The 16,947-nt window shown below is 37.0% G+C and overlaps 1 protein-coding gene across 8 annotated transcripts in view; it reads left to right on the forward strand.

Annotated features, from left to right (window-relative positions):
• The first annotated feature begins 2,364 nt into the window (after positions 1-2,364).
• Positions 2,365-16,947, forward strand: part of TJP1 (tight junction protein 1) — a 190,405-nt gene continuing 175,822 nt past the window's right edge. For 2 of the 8 annotated variants that reach the window (XM_042039671.1, XM_042039673.1), the window contains exons 1-2: positions 2,365-2,772; positions 5,666-5,810. In XM_042039671.1, the coding sequence (XP_041895605.1) occupies positions 2,430-2,772; positions 5,666-5,810 (488 nt within the window). In that variant the 5' untranslated portion in view covers positions 2,365-2,429. The remainder of the gene's footprint in view (positions 2,773-5,665; positions 5,811-16,947) is intronic. The other 6 variants (XM_042039670.1, XM_042039681.1, XM_042039672.1 and 3 more) reach the window with 6 other exon arrangements.

Consider the following 16,947-nt stretch of genomic DNA (forward strand, 5'->3'; position numbering starts at 1 on the left):
AACAAATATAATGGGGACATTTCTGGCTCAAAACATTGTACTCCTTTAGAAGAAAAAAGTAAATTACTCAGTGCATCAAGTCCAGAGACACTCCTATAGTGTATAGTCACAAATTTTAAGTTAATATACCTCAGCAAACTGATAACTATACACTTTTTAGATTTGCACCAATTCTTCCTTCCTTTTCTGAAGAGATGCAACTTAACAATACCTATGTCTACCCCTCACTACAGCAAGGTCATGTATCTTTGATGTTGGATTGGCAGGTGTAAAAATAAGACATAATATATAGCTTCCTTTAGAAATCCACTTCATTATTAATTTGGTAGGTTACCTGTTCTTTCAATTTCTGGATTCACTACTGTGCAGAATTACTTACTCTGCTTAGGATACTGATGACAAGCAGTGTTATCAGCACAATAAAATAAACACAGATTTGTTTTTCAAATGAAACTCTGAGAAATGTGTTCAGGTTACATCCCCTGTATCTCATCTTTGGGTACGGCCTTACGAACCCAAAACATGTAACTTTGGGCTTGCTCTAGCATTTAGTGAAGTAATGGAAAACTGACACTCCAAAGTTGTAAAGGCTGAGAAAGCTGATTCAGAGGATGCTAACATATGTAGAATACCAGGTTTTATCGGAATCTTTTACCTGCTGAGATAATGTGGTATTAATATTACTAGAATTTCTGAGACAGAAACAATTTGGAGAGAGAAAAAAATTGTACTACCTGAATGGATGTTAAAAATCTAGAGGGAATTTTAAGAATTAAAGAGCTGTTTGTTTCCAAGGCTACCTAGAAGATCTGCCACATAGGTTGGCTACTTTCTCTTCCCTCTGAAGATGACCCTGGTTTAGCTGTGGTCCCTGGCTCATGGTTAGGATGGCTCATGGTTAGGATAACAGCTGCTCTGTACCATCTCTCTTCCCCCAGATGGTCCTCTCTGGTGTGTGATGTTGTGCAGAGCACAGGGAGCTCTACCTGAGATGATCACAGAAGCGTGAGAGTCTCACTGCTATGGCCAATAAGCCATAACATTGTAAACTGGGACCATTAATATTGCTTCAAATAACACATAATCCCACTGGTCCTTGCTCCAGATGATGTGTCACACAGAGGCTTGTTGTAACCGCGAACAACCACAAGGTGACAGGCACTGCTGCCAAACAATTCTGTGAAGCCTCGCTGGCTAACTGAGTGTTCACAAACACAATAAAATTCCTGAATCATGACATGGTCAGTGGTCAAGTTTAATGTTAACTGATTAATACTTGAAATTTTGGCAACAAAAGAAGCCTGACAGGAGAATATAGCAGTTGCATCTTAAGATCACAAGAACAGAAAATATTGTAAAACTTGTTTGACTAAAAGCTTGGCAAAATATTTTTGTTTGCTCCACAACAGATAAATTACCGTTCAGAAAAGTGCAGGTAAGGCCACACGAGCTAGGCCATGGATGCATTATCAGTTGGAAGTAATGGAAATAGAAAAAATAGACTAAGAAACAGGAGGAGGAGGAGGAGGAGGAGGCAGGAAGTATTCATAGCTTTTCTATACAGGGAATTTATGTTGACAGAAGGTATGAAAACAAGACCGAGAAGTCCACATACAAAGGAGCATTTGCATAAGGGAGGTTATGTAATGTGTGATCCTCAGTGAATGATTATCAGTGGCAGGACACCTCCACTGGGATTGCAGTAATCTCCACTGGTAAACCTGGCTCAGGAAATGGACGCTACATGGTTTATTTTGCTTGGAAAAGCCATAAAAATGTAAACATGCAGAAATGTTGCTATTCTTAATAGTTATGTATTTACCTTCACAAAAAGGTCATATTCTGTAACCTTTTTTTTTTTAACCTTTTTGCATATATGTTTACAAAATATTTATAGAAACATGCTTTCTAAATGTGTAATTCCATAGCATATTAAAGCCAATATTTTATGGAAGAGCAAGAAGTAGAGGGCATTTGTACTAGGTATGGCCTCTGAGGAATATAAAATTAAAGTGTACAAAGGATGCTTTATTTTATGTCCTGTACCAGCTTGTACAGATTATTTCAGTTTGATCAGCTGTCTTCTAGAATGAATTATTTTTTGCAAAGGGATATCTTTGAAGATCAGTTACAGAATTAAAAAGTAACAGTAACTAAGCAATTCTCAGTCTCATCATTACGGTTCAGAAGCTGTTAACAGTTGTAAAGGGCTAATTAGTGTAATGTAATCCTCTTAGGAGGCTGCAGGCATTGAGCTGGATTTCTTTATAATTTGTCTGTAGGCCTTCTTTATTCCATTGGAATTACAATAATTACAGACAGCAGTATGTATTTGCATTCTAGCCATCCACATTATGTTTATTTTGCATACTGAATACTGCACAATAAATGCAGAAGTAGAATTTTATATTTTCTATTTAAATATCAAAATGTTTGGAAGAACAGCCAAATCTTGGTTTTATAACTGTGCAAAATCTACCAAAGGAGAAAATGAAAACAGGAAAAAGTGGCTTTCTGAAATCCCAAGCAATCAGAGAGAGAAAATACTGGAAGAGCTGGACGTGAACAAAGTGCTGTCATATTTGGTTTACAAGCGAGTCTTTTCCTTGGAGGAATACAAAGACATTTGGTCCCAGGAGAGCTACAAGGAGAGAACTGAATATTTTCTAGATAAACTCTCTTTAAAAGGCCCAGGTGCTTTCTCTGCCTTTTATTCCATTTTGGAGGAGGTCTCTCCTAACTTGCTGACATGCTTTCTCCCTGGCTATGAAGGTAAGGTCACTGTCTGCTCTGAAATGCTTAAGTGTATATTGGTAATGTCTTGCAATCCTTTGACACTAATAGTTATTTGCTATAATTAGTGTTTACTTTCTCTCTTGCATTAAACCAGATACAGTATTTGCTGCCTTTATGTTTCTTCGTTATAAAAGAGAAAATAATCAGAAGAAAAAAATATTAAATACATTTTATTGTTAGAATATTTAAACTGATAAAATGCTGAATGTTCAAATTGCTGCTACTAATAAATAAAAGTCAGAATATGGGAAAGGATTTCTAAGTATTATTGATAATGCTTAGATAAGAAATGCAACACTGATTACGTTCCTTCCCGTTTCTGAAATATTTAAAAATAGATTGAGAAGTTCTATAGGGATAATGCCCGAGTAAGTGATCCCTTTCACATTTTTCTTGTAAGTCACATTATTTGTTGTATCTGTCTGTAAACAACTGCATGAAAAAGGATTGTATTACTAAATATCAACACTACAACTGAAGTTAACCGAAACGTTATTTGGACATCAGGCATTATCCGTACTTATTTGCGGAACAATGTCTTGCCAGATACTAGAAAAGATAATGCGAAAAATGTGTAGAGTGTTTACAATTATATCTTACTGACCTATTTTTATTTTTTGTGTCTGTTATATTCTAAATTTCAGTCTATCAAGTCAGTTAGAGTTTTTCTCAGCAATGACTGCAGGGTTGTGCTCAAAGGTTATATACAGAATGTCCTTTTAGAATTTAATTAAAATAGTCACATCTTTCACTGATCCATTCAGCACCAGGTTTAAACACCTTAATATCACAATTATTTATAAATAAAAAAAGTAAGTCTGAGTTCCATAAAAATATTAATAAACTAAATATGAAAAATTGAAATCTGAAACAATTCTGACCTTTAAAATAGCGATAGATTGTGTCCTCTCTTGACAACCTGATTACTTTTAAAATTGACAGTTTGAGTTCTAATTACATGAGAAGGCAACAGACATTTTACCCTAATTTAATTATGAAAAGATGCCCATTTAATGTAACTTTTCAATATCAATTTACAGTAAGGTATTATGGCAGTAAAAAGAAAATCAAAGGAGGTTCACAAATGTTGTTAGGGATTTTAATACATGTACAATGTTCTTCACAGACAACCATGCTATAAAAAGGCTACTTAGGGCCTCTTTATGCTATCATTTTTTTGAAAAAGCATATAAATATAAATACAATGGATTATAAATACATTATAAAGCCAGGTATTTTGGAATACGCTCTTTGGAATGAAGTTTGGGCTTCCTCTGAATTAACTGAAGCAACAGTGCAGGGAGATTTTTGTTCTATGCCACCTAAACAGATTGTGCAGGGGCCTGTCACAGACCAGATTTCAATCTTCCAGTGGGTACAAGGTTTGGGGGTAGTGCTGCTCTAAAGGGGGATGGCCTCAGCAACTGGGTGCAAGTCAAGGACCCTGTCTCCCTGACAACATCACAAGAGATACAGAAAAAAAGGAGAAAGCCAATGTCGCACATTTCCAAAAGAGTAAAGGATACTGGTGAAACAGCGTCCCCAATCCATTCTGTCTGTCTGTGCCTTGTGTAGGCAGAAAAATGCCTCAGGCTGCCTTAGCTCAGCCACTATTACACTCTTTCCTCCTTCCCCTCCCCCAACAGTGCTTATCAAATGTGCAAAGCTACTTTTAGAATCTGTTTTTGCTAGTAATAATTGACTGGATAGCAGGCAAAGAAAAACACACGCTATATATTCACATTAATTCATGCAAATAATCTGTTCAAATTCATGCACAGATTATGTTGCAGATTCAATTAAAATACATTATGTGTTATGACACTGTGGATTTTTATAGATTGATTTTGCTAAACCATGTTACAAGGTGCACACAAAGACATGATGAAAAAGAACATTGTTCATTATTTCCATTACAGTAATTTTCTTCTCCACCCTCTAAAAGCTGACTGATAGGGCAAAGGAATCAAAACGATGGAATGCAGTCTAGATGTATGACGAGGAGCTGCTATGCCTGTGCTATGTGGCATCAACACCCAGCTACCAGAGCGGTTGTGTGCCATCCCGCCCATTGTACTTGTTCAACACACTCTTTATGGCAGGCTGACTGAGCACACAGAATAGAATCAATCCCTCTGATTGATTAGCTGCATGTACAGTGGGGGCCAATTTCTGTTCTCTGGACCTGCCCCTGTTGGCAGACGTGGTTATTTTAATGTGTTTCCACTGTCTGCATGCCCTACAGAAAGAACCATTTGACAGGTGCTGGAAATGTGGCTTGATTCCAAGGGGTCACTCAGGCTCTGGACTAATGTAGCTCACTGCAGAAACTGTGAACTGTGCTAGGGAAATGTGGCCACTGAAGGATGTATTGTTGCTTGCACATAATTGTTTTAATACCACTTTGAACTCTTTCACCTCATTATTTCAAAGAATTACACTCACAGTAACTTAAGGGGTGTTACAGCACCACTGATGCCTCAAGATTAATTACTTGATTCCTCTGCTTACAATTCTCATTATAGTACAAAACAAAGCCCCAGTGACTTCATGGGGAGAAACAGTTGGTTACTACTTGCCCATATGATACAACAGAAAGTCAGTTCTTCATTGACCAGACAGAATTCTATATGGAGTAAGAATTTTAGGTTATTTCCAAATTTCTATAAATTGTCTGACCTGTATATCTCAGGTCTATTGGAAATATGAATAGGGAAACAACTTTATGTATAAAAGGTCAAAAGAGATTGCGTTGACCTAAACCAGCCACTTATCCAAATGTAACATCACTGACAGAATTACATCAAACTGTAGACGTTATATTGAATTATGCATCAGCTATGAGAGAAATTTCTTTATTGTTATGCAGACTGTATGCATTTCCCAGCGTTCTCAGAGCAAACAAAACTGAGAGCTGTAGCAGAGATGGAGCTTCATGAATCCTGTCAGATGAGCGACCAAGAAGGAAGCCTTTCTGCTGAGGAACAACTGAACCAATCATTCAACAAATACAGGTTAAAATTATCACTGTCATGATGTCTTTAATAATCACAACATTTCCCATGACTTAGTTTCTATATAAATGAAGTACCATGGAAGCGTTCAAGGCTTTAACTGCATTTGATTTTACCTGGAATTTGTAAAGTACAATTCTACTTTGTATAAAGAACATCTTTGGATGTTGATTTTTTGATGCTGATGAATGCTGGGGATCAACTCTGCTCTTTGCTACAGGTATTCAGTAGTGATGTAATGCATTGATGACACTGCTAGTTTTCAGTGTTCAAGGACTAGGTCTGTATGTAGAAGTCCATTTCACTCAGACATTTGCTTGGAGTGTAACAGACAGCCTAAGTTAACATCACAGTTTCTGTTGTTTTTATTTACTTTCAGAGGAATAGAAACTGAGGAAGACCTATTAAGAACAGCATGTGACCTGATACATGCTGGGATACTGGGATTTAAGTCCCTGCTTCAGAGATTTGAACATAAAAAGAGGAGAAATAAAACCTTGGGAAATCCTAAAATGCTTCATTTTATGTAGTTAGTATTCAGTTCTGGCATTTGCAGTTGTGTGTTTGGAGTCATGCTTTGCCTATTCAATAAGGAACCTAGATGAGAATGGGCTACAGCTCACAATAGATCATTAGCTGTTAGGAAGTACTGTAGGTAATTTACACATGTCCAGCTAAGACAGAAACATTCTGAGAAAAGTCTTGAAAAGTAGCTAAAAGCTGTCCTGTTTTGATATGTCAGTAGGATATAAAGAGTAAATTATGAAGGCTTTAATAACTTTGCATGCCTAGGTTAGTTTTGTTAAGGTTCAGCTAGTGACTGGATTACACTAGTTTTTAGAAATGTAGTAAAAATTAATGACTGTGAAATGATAGTGAAAAAATTGTGGTTGTATGAGGTTAAGTTCATCCTGAGTAGCAGTGAAACATGAAATGGTAATGGAGTATGAAGACACACGATACAACACAGTATGGGCCCAAATTGTACAGTTTGGGCTGATCTATACCCACAACTACTGAAATCCCAGTCAGAACTCATTTCTCCATAGTCATTTGCAGGAGTTCCAGGAGACCTGTAGTCATTCACTATCTGAATATGTGCCATTTGGATTTTAAAAGATTCATTTTGTAGCACTGGTCCTCTAACTACACAAAGCAATTCACTTACAAAACCAAACCAATTAAGAAGCGCCTGCAGCTAAAGAATCACATTAGGGAAGTAATAGAAAAGTAGGAAAGCTTTCCTGAAGCCAGCTTATGCTGGAAATACCTGATAACTCAAAAAACCCCAACCAGATATAAAAGATGTCAGTGTTAGTATTTATGGAGCCATGTAGTGTCACTGTAAGATTGTTATATATATCCTACCTTACAAGAAGTATATGGCACATCAGTTCTGCATGCACCCTGGAAGAATAAAACAAAACAGTGCTGGGGCTATACTCCCTCTGTGGTGTATCAGTGTTAGGTGTGGAAGTTGATGTAGCCCCAGAACCCACACAGCAAGGAGGGAATAGTTCCCTGTATTGGAAACAGAGAACTCAATGAAAAGACAAACTGGTGTGCAATAGCACACAATTTACTTCAGCACCAGTTCCTGGGAAAAACACCATACCTGGACACCAGGTTAAAAACACACCAGTCTTTCCACACCTTCTGTTCTATGCTGACATTCATCTCCTCCATCCAAGAGAAAAATTCATTATGTAACTCTTCTATGTCCGTTTTCTCTTAAGTGCCACACCTGTGTCAAACACAATCAACGTGGGATTCGTGGAGATGAGAGTCTCAAGCACTTGTAACAGTTTGTGGAAAAGACAGCTTCACTTTTGAAGACAACAAGAAAGCTGCCAGCAAAGCAAATATCCTGCCCATATTGTGCAGAAGCTCACACATCACAAACCACAGTTGCAGCGCCCTTATCAACGAGGCAACCTGTCAGAGACAGAAAGTACCACCCATAAACAAAATGGTGCATGACTACAGGGGGCACAAAGAAAACTAGAAATATGTAGCAGTAGTTAGAAAAGATGAGATGAATAATAAACAGAAAATGGAAAATAGCTTCCCTGCCCTTTCCTCAGTATTTGTAAATATTCTAAATTCTTTGCGTTTTTTTCCCAATAATAAAAAAATGTGAGACACACCGACACTCCTGTGAAGAACAAGAAATTTCTGCCTCTGAAGTAAATAGCAAAGTTCCAGATGATGTTAGTGAGACCATCATGGTGAGCTACAGTTCTTTGATAATACAGACAATAAGAGAGGTTCCACAATTACATAGCAACTGAAAAGCTATGTTTTTGTACCTATGTTTAGACAAGTATTAAGATCTTATCACTGCAGAATAGATGGTCTGGGAAGAGTAAAATCCCCTCAGTTCTAAACAATAGGATGACCTTGTTAGTTAAGAATCAACCAACTACAGCCATTATATTATCAGCCAGTAAAGCAAATTGGGCAAAAAGAAAATAAAACTAAAGATGCAAAAGGTGTGCAAAATTTTTAATTTAAAGGTGAAATCCCTAATAAGGATACTCCACTCTAGATTCATAATTTCTCCTCTTGAGACAGCTCTATAATTTCTGATTAACACAATAAAAATGTGGTTTACAACACAAGTGAAACTGAGTAAGTTTGAGGTTGCCTATTGGGATTTGGTCTATGAATTCTTAGGGCAAGCAGGTTAACTACAAATACCCTCACAAAAATATCAGACAGAAGTACCATATTGCATGACTTCTGCAAGTCAGTGCTAAGGATATGGTCTTGGTCTGGTTTGGGGCCAGAAAATATTGTCCCGAGTTCTGTTCATTGTCCTCTCTGTACCTTCTTTCCCAGAATATCCTCTCCAAAACAGGACAATCTCTATTAGACCAATAGATGGAATTATAGGTAGGGTCAGTAATTGCCTGAATATGACCTCAAATTAGTACTGTTTTCAACACATTTTTGGTGTAGGTTGTTGTTGTCTTTTGGGTTTTTTGGTGGTCTGTTGTTTGGTTTTTTTCTATTTATATTTCTCTCAAGCATCACTGGACTGTTGGTGCTGGTCCTATAAAAATCATGCAGATAACATAAAGAAAATAGTCAATTATTTTCCTTGGACTTTCTGTTTTCTCCTCCAATAACGGTTTTTATTCTCCTATTGATTGAGAACTAATATGCTGAAGGAAGCAACTCTCAGTAGCATTAATAGTACATAGAGATGTTACTTTCCCATGTATTAAGAAAAGATTGTGCTACAGAGGCTGTCAAATAAATTATCAGAGTAAGTAATATCCAAACTGTGAAAATCAGATACTATTTTTTGTAGTTGTTACAAAACAAGCCATCTATTTTCACACTGTGAGCAACAAGAGATTTTTGCACGCAGCTTTTCCATTTTCATGTAAAAGGATTATGATTGTGTGAGACATGCTTTATAGTGCATGTAATTAATTCATGTTTGAAGTCTGATTTATGGATTTCCCACTTTCGTTATAATTTTAGAATGGCTCAGTTCCACAGTAGAATATACCTTTCTGAATCTATTGGAATTGTGTTTCACAGCTCTTAAATAAGTTGATTTTCAATGTTAGCTCAGTTGGTTAGAACATGGTGCTGATAACCCAGTCAAGGTTGTGGGTTCAGTCACCGGATGTGACTGCCTTAAGTCACTTAAGAGTTGGACTTGATGATCCTTGTGGGTCCCTTTCAACTCAGAAAATTCTGTGATCTGTGATTTGAAAATTATCATTTTGCACAGGAAAAAATCTTATGTGTGGCAAAACTTCACTAATTATAAGTTCTATTGTAAATGCAACAGTCTCTGCTTTGCTTTAAATAACAAAAAATGTATACAAATCATGTAAACAGCATGTATTCAGAAAGAAGTGCAGAGTTAAGCCACAGCACCAGATTTCTAAAATTTATTTGGACATATATTGGCATCTGACACCTCTAAACATCATTACTGGTTTAGATAGTAGAGTGTTTATGCCATATTTTGCATGTGTTTTGTGTTCCTTCAGAAACTTGACACTAATAAAAAAGAGCATCAACAAATGCAGCATTCAGCAGTTAACACTGAACACTTGTCTCCCATAAAGCCCTGTTCAATGGGGCCACTAGATGGTACTGCACTACAGTACAATTCCTTGGCTGCCTATTTGAAATTATAACTGTGAATGATTATTTAGAATTGTAACAATAGCATAATGATTTGTTTTCCTAGACACAATACACACACACACGGAGACAGATACAGAGGATACACACAGGACATTTAGAAGCATTTCTCGGTTTGATTTGCTAACATTGCTAATGAGTCTGTGCTCCTTACCAACCCATGCAAATGTAACTTTGATGTTTCAAAGGCATAGTGGCAAATACTTCCTTTCCTTCATTGAATGTGGCAAACTAAATTCATAGTCTGTGTTTCCCAGAGAAGAAAAAATGGCATCCAAACACAAACCAGTGAAGAGTATGAGCCCAAAATCAGAGATATGATAATTTTCACACTTCAGGAATTTGGAATTCCTTGCTGATTTGGAAACTTTCATACCCATGTTCCATATGAAGACAGCAAAATTAAGTGCACTGTAGTGGTAAATCAAGCCCATGAAGTGCAAACCAAATAATAAAATGCCATAGATATTCAAATGTTTAGGTTGTATTTGTTTGGCTGTACTCACTCAGTTCCAACAGATTAATATATGATTCCTTTTTTTGGATATGTTTAGGAAAACAAATTGTATTTCTACGGACTTCCTACTCATATTCTACAGTTTCCCTACTGAACTGCTGTATTGCGTCTTGGGTCACAAGGCTGTGTACTGTTAAACTTCCTTTGCTCTAAAACACTTTTTCTATGCCCCAAAGCATTCCTTTAGCAAAGGATATTAGTGTCCTACCTTCGGTTTGAAGTTAGATTTCTGAAGTTCATTCTTTTTTACCTGTGTCTGATCCCATGAAAGGGGGTATGTTACACGGGGGTCAAATCAGATGACAAAGACCATAGGTCTGGACTGCATATAGAAAAAATCCCTCTCAAGAAGAACTCAGTTAATGCAGAATCTTGACAGAAATTGCACAGTCCTCCACTGCTGGGAAATGCCAAATAATCCACTCACTTCCTGCCCAGTGTGTCAGGCACAGAGGAAGGCACAGACTGGGTTGATCAGCTCTCGCTGGTGTGCAGATCCCAGCACAAGGGACAGAGCATAGCACAGAAGTGCAGATGATTCTCATGCAGGAAGTCCAAGACAAGGGGCCACACAGCTCCCCAGCACCTTTACAGAGCCATGCTGAATACCACATTCCCCTGCAACAAGCCTTCAACCATGTGAGCACAGGGACAACCCAGAGAGAAGTCACCAGTAGAATTCTGCAGGGGATTGATTTTCCCTAACAAACTCGAAAATTGATTGGAAGACCTTAGCAGTGAAGTGGAAAAATTTGCTGAGGATTTACTCAACATAGGATGTGTGAGAGCTGTGCAGAGCACTGTAAATGGGCCTTAAGATTAAGTAACTGGTTAAAAAAATGGCAGAGGAAATTTAATGCAGATAAATGTGAAATTATATACGTGTTCTTGGCTTTATTCATAAAGGGGTAAAGTCTGAGTTGCCTGTTGTCACTCAGAAGTGAAAGTTTTGGATTGTGACAGACATTTTCACAAAAACATCAACTCAGTGCATGGCAGCAATCCAAAAATACAAGTGTTTTTTAGGAAAGGGAAAAAGACCAAAACAGGAAATATAATAGTCTATAATGCCACAATTTGCTCACACCTGGAATACTGCATGCTGTTCTGGTGCTTGCATCTACCTCATATTTTCCTACTTCCAGGGATTACTTAGAGAAGTAGTTAGTCCTCAAAGGAGGTTTTTGGATGTGCTTGGAGTACAGAGCTCCTTAATGAATGGTCCTGTTTTCCTCTACATCTGAATGATTTGTAGTGGCAGTGGAAACAGAAAAAAAATCCTGCTCTCCTGATGAAATTTATGTGGGAAGAATCTGTAAGAGAAAATTCTCATGGATTATGCACCTCCTCATGGATGGTATTCTGCAAGAGAGGATGCATTGAGCCAATGCAATCAAGGATCAAGAAAAACAGCCACTTCTTGCCAGAAAATAGTGAGACGAAACCTTGACTGGCTTCCTCCAAACACCTGCTACTTGGCATGCCCAAGTCACTGCCAGTATTCCTGCCTTGAGGGTGCCATCCCTAATTTTGCCTGTATTATCAGGGCAAATGTGTTTTGCAAACTAGAAGCTAATACTACAGGTAACATACATATGGAAAGGTTTTATTCAGGTTGTGCCTGATCACAAGTGTTTATTGAGGTTCAAGAGATTAGATTTTAATAAACCAAGGGACTGCACTCCTTTGTGTCTTTACTACCTGGTATTTTTATGACATGCATCAACAATACAAATTAGCCATGACATACGTAACAATTGTCACCCTTGGCTTGTGGCTTTTGGCATCGCAGCAGTCATGTCAAGGTCAATTCATCCAGCAGCATTGGCTCATTTGACAGGAAGCTGCTTATCTCAGTTTGGAACCTGGAACAGATAAGCCGTGGCTATAGACAGCAGTAGAAAGAACTGTAAAAGAGAAGTGAAGGATGAGAAGAGCAAAGGAAATAAAGAGCTCAGAACAAGTGTCTTTCCCAAGTCTTTTGGGTATTTCGACTTTAGAAATACCATTTAAAGCTCTTTCCAGTCTCTTATTGTAATTTCTTGCAACTGTTGGCACATTAGCAGTTATCAGACCCTGTAAGTACAGTACATCATAATAAAGACCAGACTCTTCCTTTAGTAGCCTGCTCAGCTCAGGGTAATCTACATTTCCTCCATATAAATGGTCACTTCAGTAAACTGCTTCCTCTGCTACACAAAATGTAAAATATGAGAAGTTCTATGATAGTATAGATAACTAAACTGCTCTTGTGACTGAAGTAGCAGTTGCTTGCGTAAGTACACTTTTACAGAATTTTTTTTTTTTTCCACATAAGATACCAACTGTGGCAACCATTACCATAGCAATGCATTATGTATGCTTCCTCACACAATATCCCATGTCTCAAAATATCCAGACCCCTCTTATCTATTCTCCCTGAATTTTGCTTCCAACAAAACTTGATAGAAAGCTTTTGGCCTTGAAAACGTTTTTTTCTGATCATTGAATTTCCCTAATTTTTGGCTTTTACAGTTAATTACTGCAGCCTCTACCTTATTTTTGGCTATTCTTGGCAAGGAATGGCCAAAAGATTGTTCTTTGCATCAGAAAACGTCTCTGGGAGCTGTGATGGGGCTTCTATATACATCTTAAGCCATCTCTTCACTAATCAGAGGAGCCTTTTGCTATTTCCTGTGCTTCCCAGGTTGGCACTGTTATAGCAGACTGGACACAGACAGGGCTCGGGTCTTACAGCTGCCTTTCCAGTCACCCAGCAGTCTTGTCTTAAGATGACTCCTGCCTGCTCTAGTGGTTTCCTAGGGGTTTTGATACAGGTTAATGAAATGGAAGTCTCAGGTCTGAGAAGGGCTATGTGAGAGATGAGCTGGAGCTGGCAGTGTGCATTCCCACTGTCACTGTGCTCATCTGTCACTTGGGGGATGTACATATTCTTGCTGTGATTTAATTTACATTTAAACCAGTCTTTTAGTAAGAGATCATAACACAATGACTGCATCTTAGTAAAACCTTCTCACAGAAGCCTTCTGTCTTAAGTCTTGGCTATACTTAGGAAGATTACCTCTGTAATATTAATAACATATTCTTTGCTACTGCCCAGCCCCAACAGCACTGAATCATAAAATTGCCATAAAAATATTTCTTCTATGACTGCTGTTGGCATATGCTCTGCTTGCATACTGAGGAAAAAATGCATTGAACTATATGTAATAACATAATTTTGACCTTTTTGTCATCGCAATACTTCCATAAAGACATAGTTAGATTGTAAACACTTCTAGGTCAGAATAAATCTCTATCAGTGTCACCTGGGAACTCCAGGTACTGAAGTCCTGAAGTAACAATACCACCAAGAAACAGATACTCAGTTTATGAGGGGAAAAAAAAAATCATTGTTGCTTTTGGTATCATTTACTATATATGTATTTAGTACAGTGTTTGGGGAAATTTGTGTTGTATGCAGCATGAATAGTCTTGCAAATGTCAGCACAAAGTTCTTGGAGTTCCTGCAGTGAGAGTAGATGTAGCTGTTTGCTGTGCAAGCTAATGATTTCTCAAGAGGCAGAGAGCTATATACACAATCACTTAAAGCAGCATTTCAATTAATCAAATTACTTTTCTTTTTCCATGTCATTTAAGACTGAGCTGGGAATAAAGCAAAGCATTAAACTGAGAACATTTTTATACAAGTATATTGACCCTGATGGTCATTCTTCACTATGTTTTTAAACCAAAGTGGAATGTTGAACAAACATCCACAAAATTGCAGTACAGGCACTGCAATCTTCAGTATGTTTTATAATGCCAGAGGAAAACTGATAAATACAGAAATAGAATTATTAATTGATTTTAGAAGGGATAATAATAATTTGTAACCAGTGTTCAATTTCAAGATGCATTTAATGATTTTTGAGACAGCTATACATTAGTCTATGTTGGCAATGCAATGCTTGTACAGAAATGGCCCGAATAAATTTTCATTAATGGATCAAAAAGATTATTATCTTCTACTTACACCTTTTTTTTACAGTGTATATGTCACAGCCAAGTAAATGATCTTGAATGCTTAGATTCAAGATGGTTTCTTTCCACAATAAAGTTTGCATCATAGCTTAGTGTACATTGAAGAAGACTTTCACCTCCTGTTTAACCTCATTTATCGACATAAGTAAGCACACGGGAAAAAAATACTAGGGTAATAACATTCAAGTTTTGGGTTTTTATTAAGGAGTTTAGCATCAAAAGTACTCCTTGTATTTTAAAAGCCTTACTTTACTGAAGTAATAACCATGATGGTTTTATTCATTGGTTTGCATGTTCATTTATGGACACAGTCATAAAGGAGATGAATGGAATTGCCTGCAAGTTAATTTGGCCTATTATCTTTACTTCTAAATTTATAGGTACCAGGGGAGGAAAAAAAAAGAAAAGTACTTGCCAGTAATACAGAAAGTTTAGTAAGAACTACTGGTTGGTTGTCTACAGCAGCCAAAGTACTATGATGCAGAAAGAATCTATTGGAAAACTCCTCTCTACTGTTCTCTGTTCTTTATCCCAAAAAAGAAGAAAAAAAATCAGTAAGAGCAAAATTAAAAATACAGGCAAAATATATTATTAGTTTAATAAGCAAAGATATCTTTCTACCTGAGTCTGAAAAAGGGACTGTTTGATTTAGACTAGAGATTAGGATAAGAAAAAAGGTAGGTAATAGAGGATATGAACCAAACAATTAGAAATATTTTTTTTCTTTTTGTCCTGTGACAAGGCAAAATGAAGTCTGAAAAAACAGAGCAATTAAGTATTATCTTAGCAAAATCATAAGTAATCTGTAGAATTAATTGCCACCATATATGATCAAAAACATTAATTTAATGGGATTCAGAACTGGATTTTATTTTTGCATGAGTAACAGGAACTTCTATAATCTTGCTAACAGTAAATTTCATTTCCGTACCATATTATAAATGCACATCTATCAGAAGAGTGTTCAGAAGAAACATCTTCTAGAAAGAGTTTACTCTTACTAAAGTCCAAAGCTAAGGCAGCTGTGCTAAATCAGGTAGAACACCCCACCAATTCTATAGGGGTGATGCAGGAAAATAAAATCTGTGCTACTCTGCAACATCTGCACTGCTTTACAAGAAGAATAAAAACAACAATGCAGATTAAAATGACAGCATATGAACAATCATAGCCTACACCATATTCGCCGAAATAACCCTGCAGCATTACCTGAAGAATTTTGGAATTCAGTGAATCCTTGTCTACTGGTTCTGCATTCTGTGGAGATTTGTGTTCCACTGTGCCAACTACTCCCATGGCTTTAGTAAGACACAATCAGTCAGCTGCTCCAGGAACCATTTGGTTCTTATCTCTTCTTTTCTTCTAAAGGCTACTTTCTCAACACTAAATAAAAGGAGTAAAGTAAAAATACTGATTGGAAGTTTCTGTATATTTCTTAAATTTTATAATGTCCTTAGAAACCAATGATGTGATTTTGCATAGAAAATAAAAATACTTTGACTTTTCACCAGATTATATTTCAAAATAATATAGTAAGATTTAAATTAGTTATTTAATGTTAAAAATTAAACACTTTTTGTCCTAGCATTACTGAATAAGTTTTTTTTTTATGATTTAAATACCACAGAATATCTTAAATATGTTTTCTGATAGATCTGGGGCACCAAGGCCCTTCTGGACATTTATCTCTGAAATTACATTGAGAGGAATAAACAGCTGTCGGGAATATAAATGCTAACTCATCAGAATGCTGACTCAGTGCTGTAGAAATCAAAATATGTTCATCTACTGCAGAGGTAACATGTCATATACCAACTAGTCACATTTTGTCTTGGCCAACCTAAAACCAGTTGAACAAAAATGCTGGAGCAGGGGAGTGGAAATCAAATTATAAATGGGAAAAATTCTAAGGTCCTTGTAAGTATCTGTGATATGACTGTAAAAATAGAATCATAGAATAGTTTGGGTTGGAAGGGACCTTTTAAAGGTCATCTAGTCCAAACCTCACTGCAGACCAGGTTGCTCAGAGCCCCATCCTGCTTGACCTTGACTTTTTCCAGGGACAGAATATCTACCACCTCACCTGTGCCAGTGTTTCACCACCCTCACTGTAAAAAATTTCTTTGTTCCATGTAATCTAAATTGACTCTCCTTCAGTTTAAAACCATTACCCCTTGTCCTATCACAACATGCCCTGCTAAAAAGTTTGTCCCCATCTAATAACCCCAAAAGTAACCATCACAGTTGGGATTTGTTAACTGGTCACCTTCACTGGCAAGACCCCCTATTCTTCTACAAGGATTGTCCCTTGAATTGTCATGTGATTTAAGGTCCACTTCTGATTTCTCTGCAAGTAATAGAATTTCTTTGTTTTGTTTAAGCCGGATTTAGCAATGAAGGACCTGAATCCTCTGCAATGCCATATTA

This window comes from Corvus kubaryi, unplaced genomic scaffold (assembly GCF_017639235.1).
Source record: "Corvus kubaryi isolate FWS band 111438036 unplaced genomic scaffold, C.kubaryi_AGA036_p1.0 37394, whole genome shotgun sequence".
Taxonomy (NCBI): domain Eukaryota; kingdom Metazoa; phylum Chordata; class Aves; order Passeriformes; family Corvidae; genus Corvus; species Corvus kubaryi.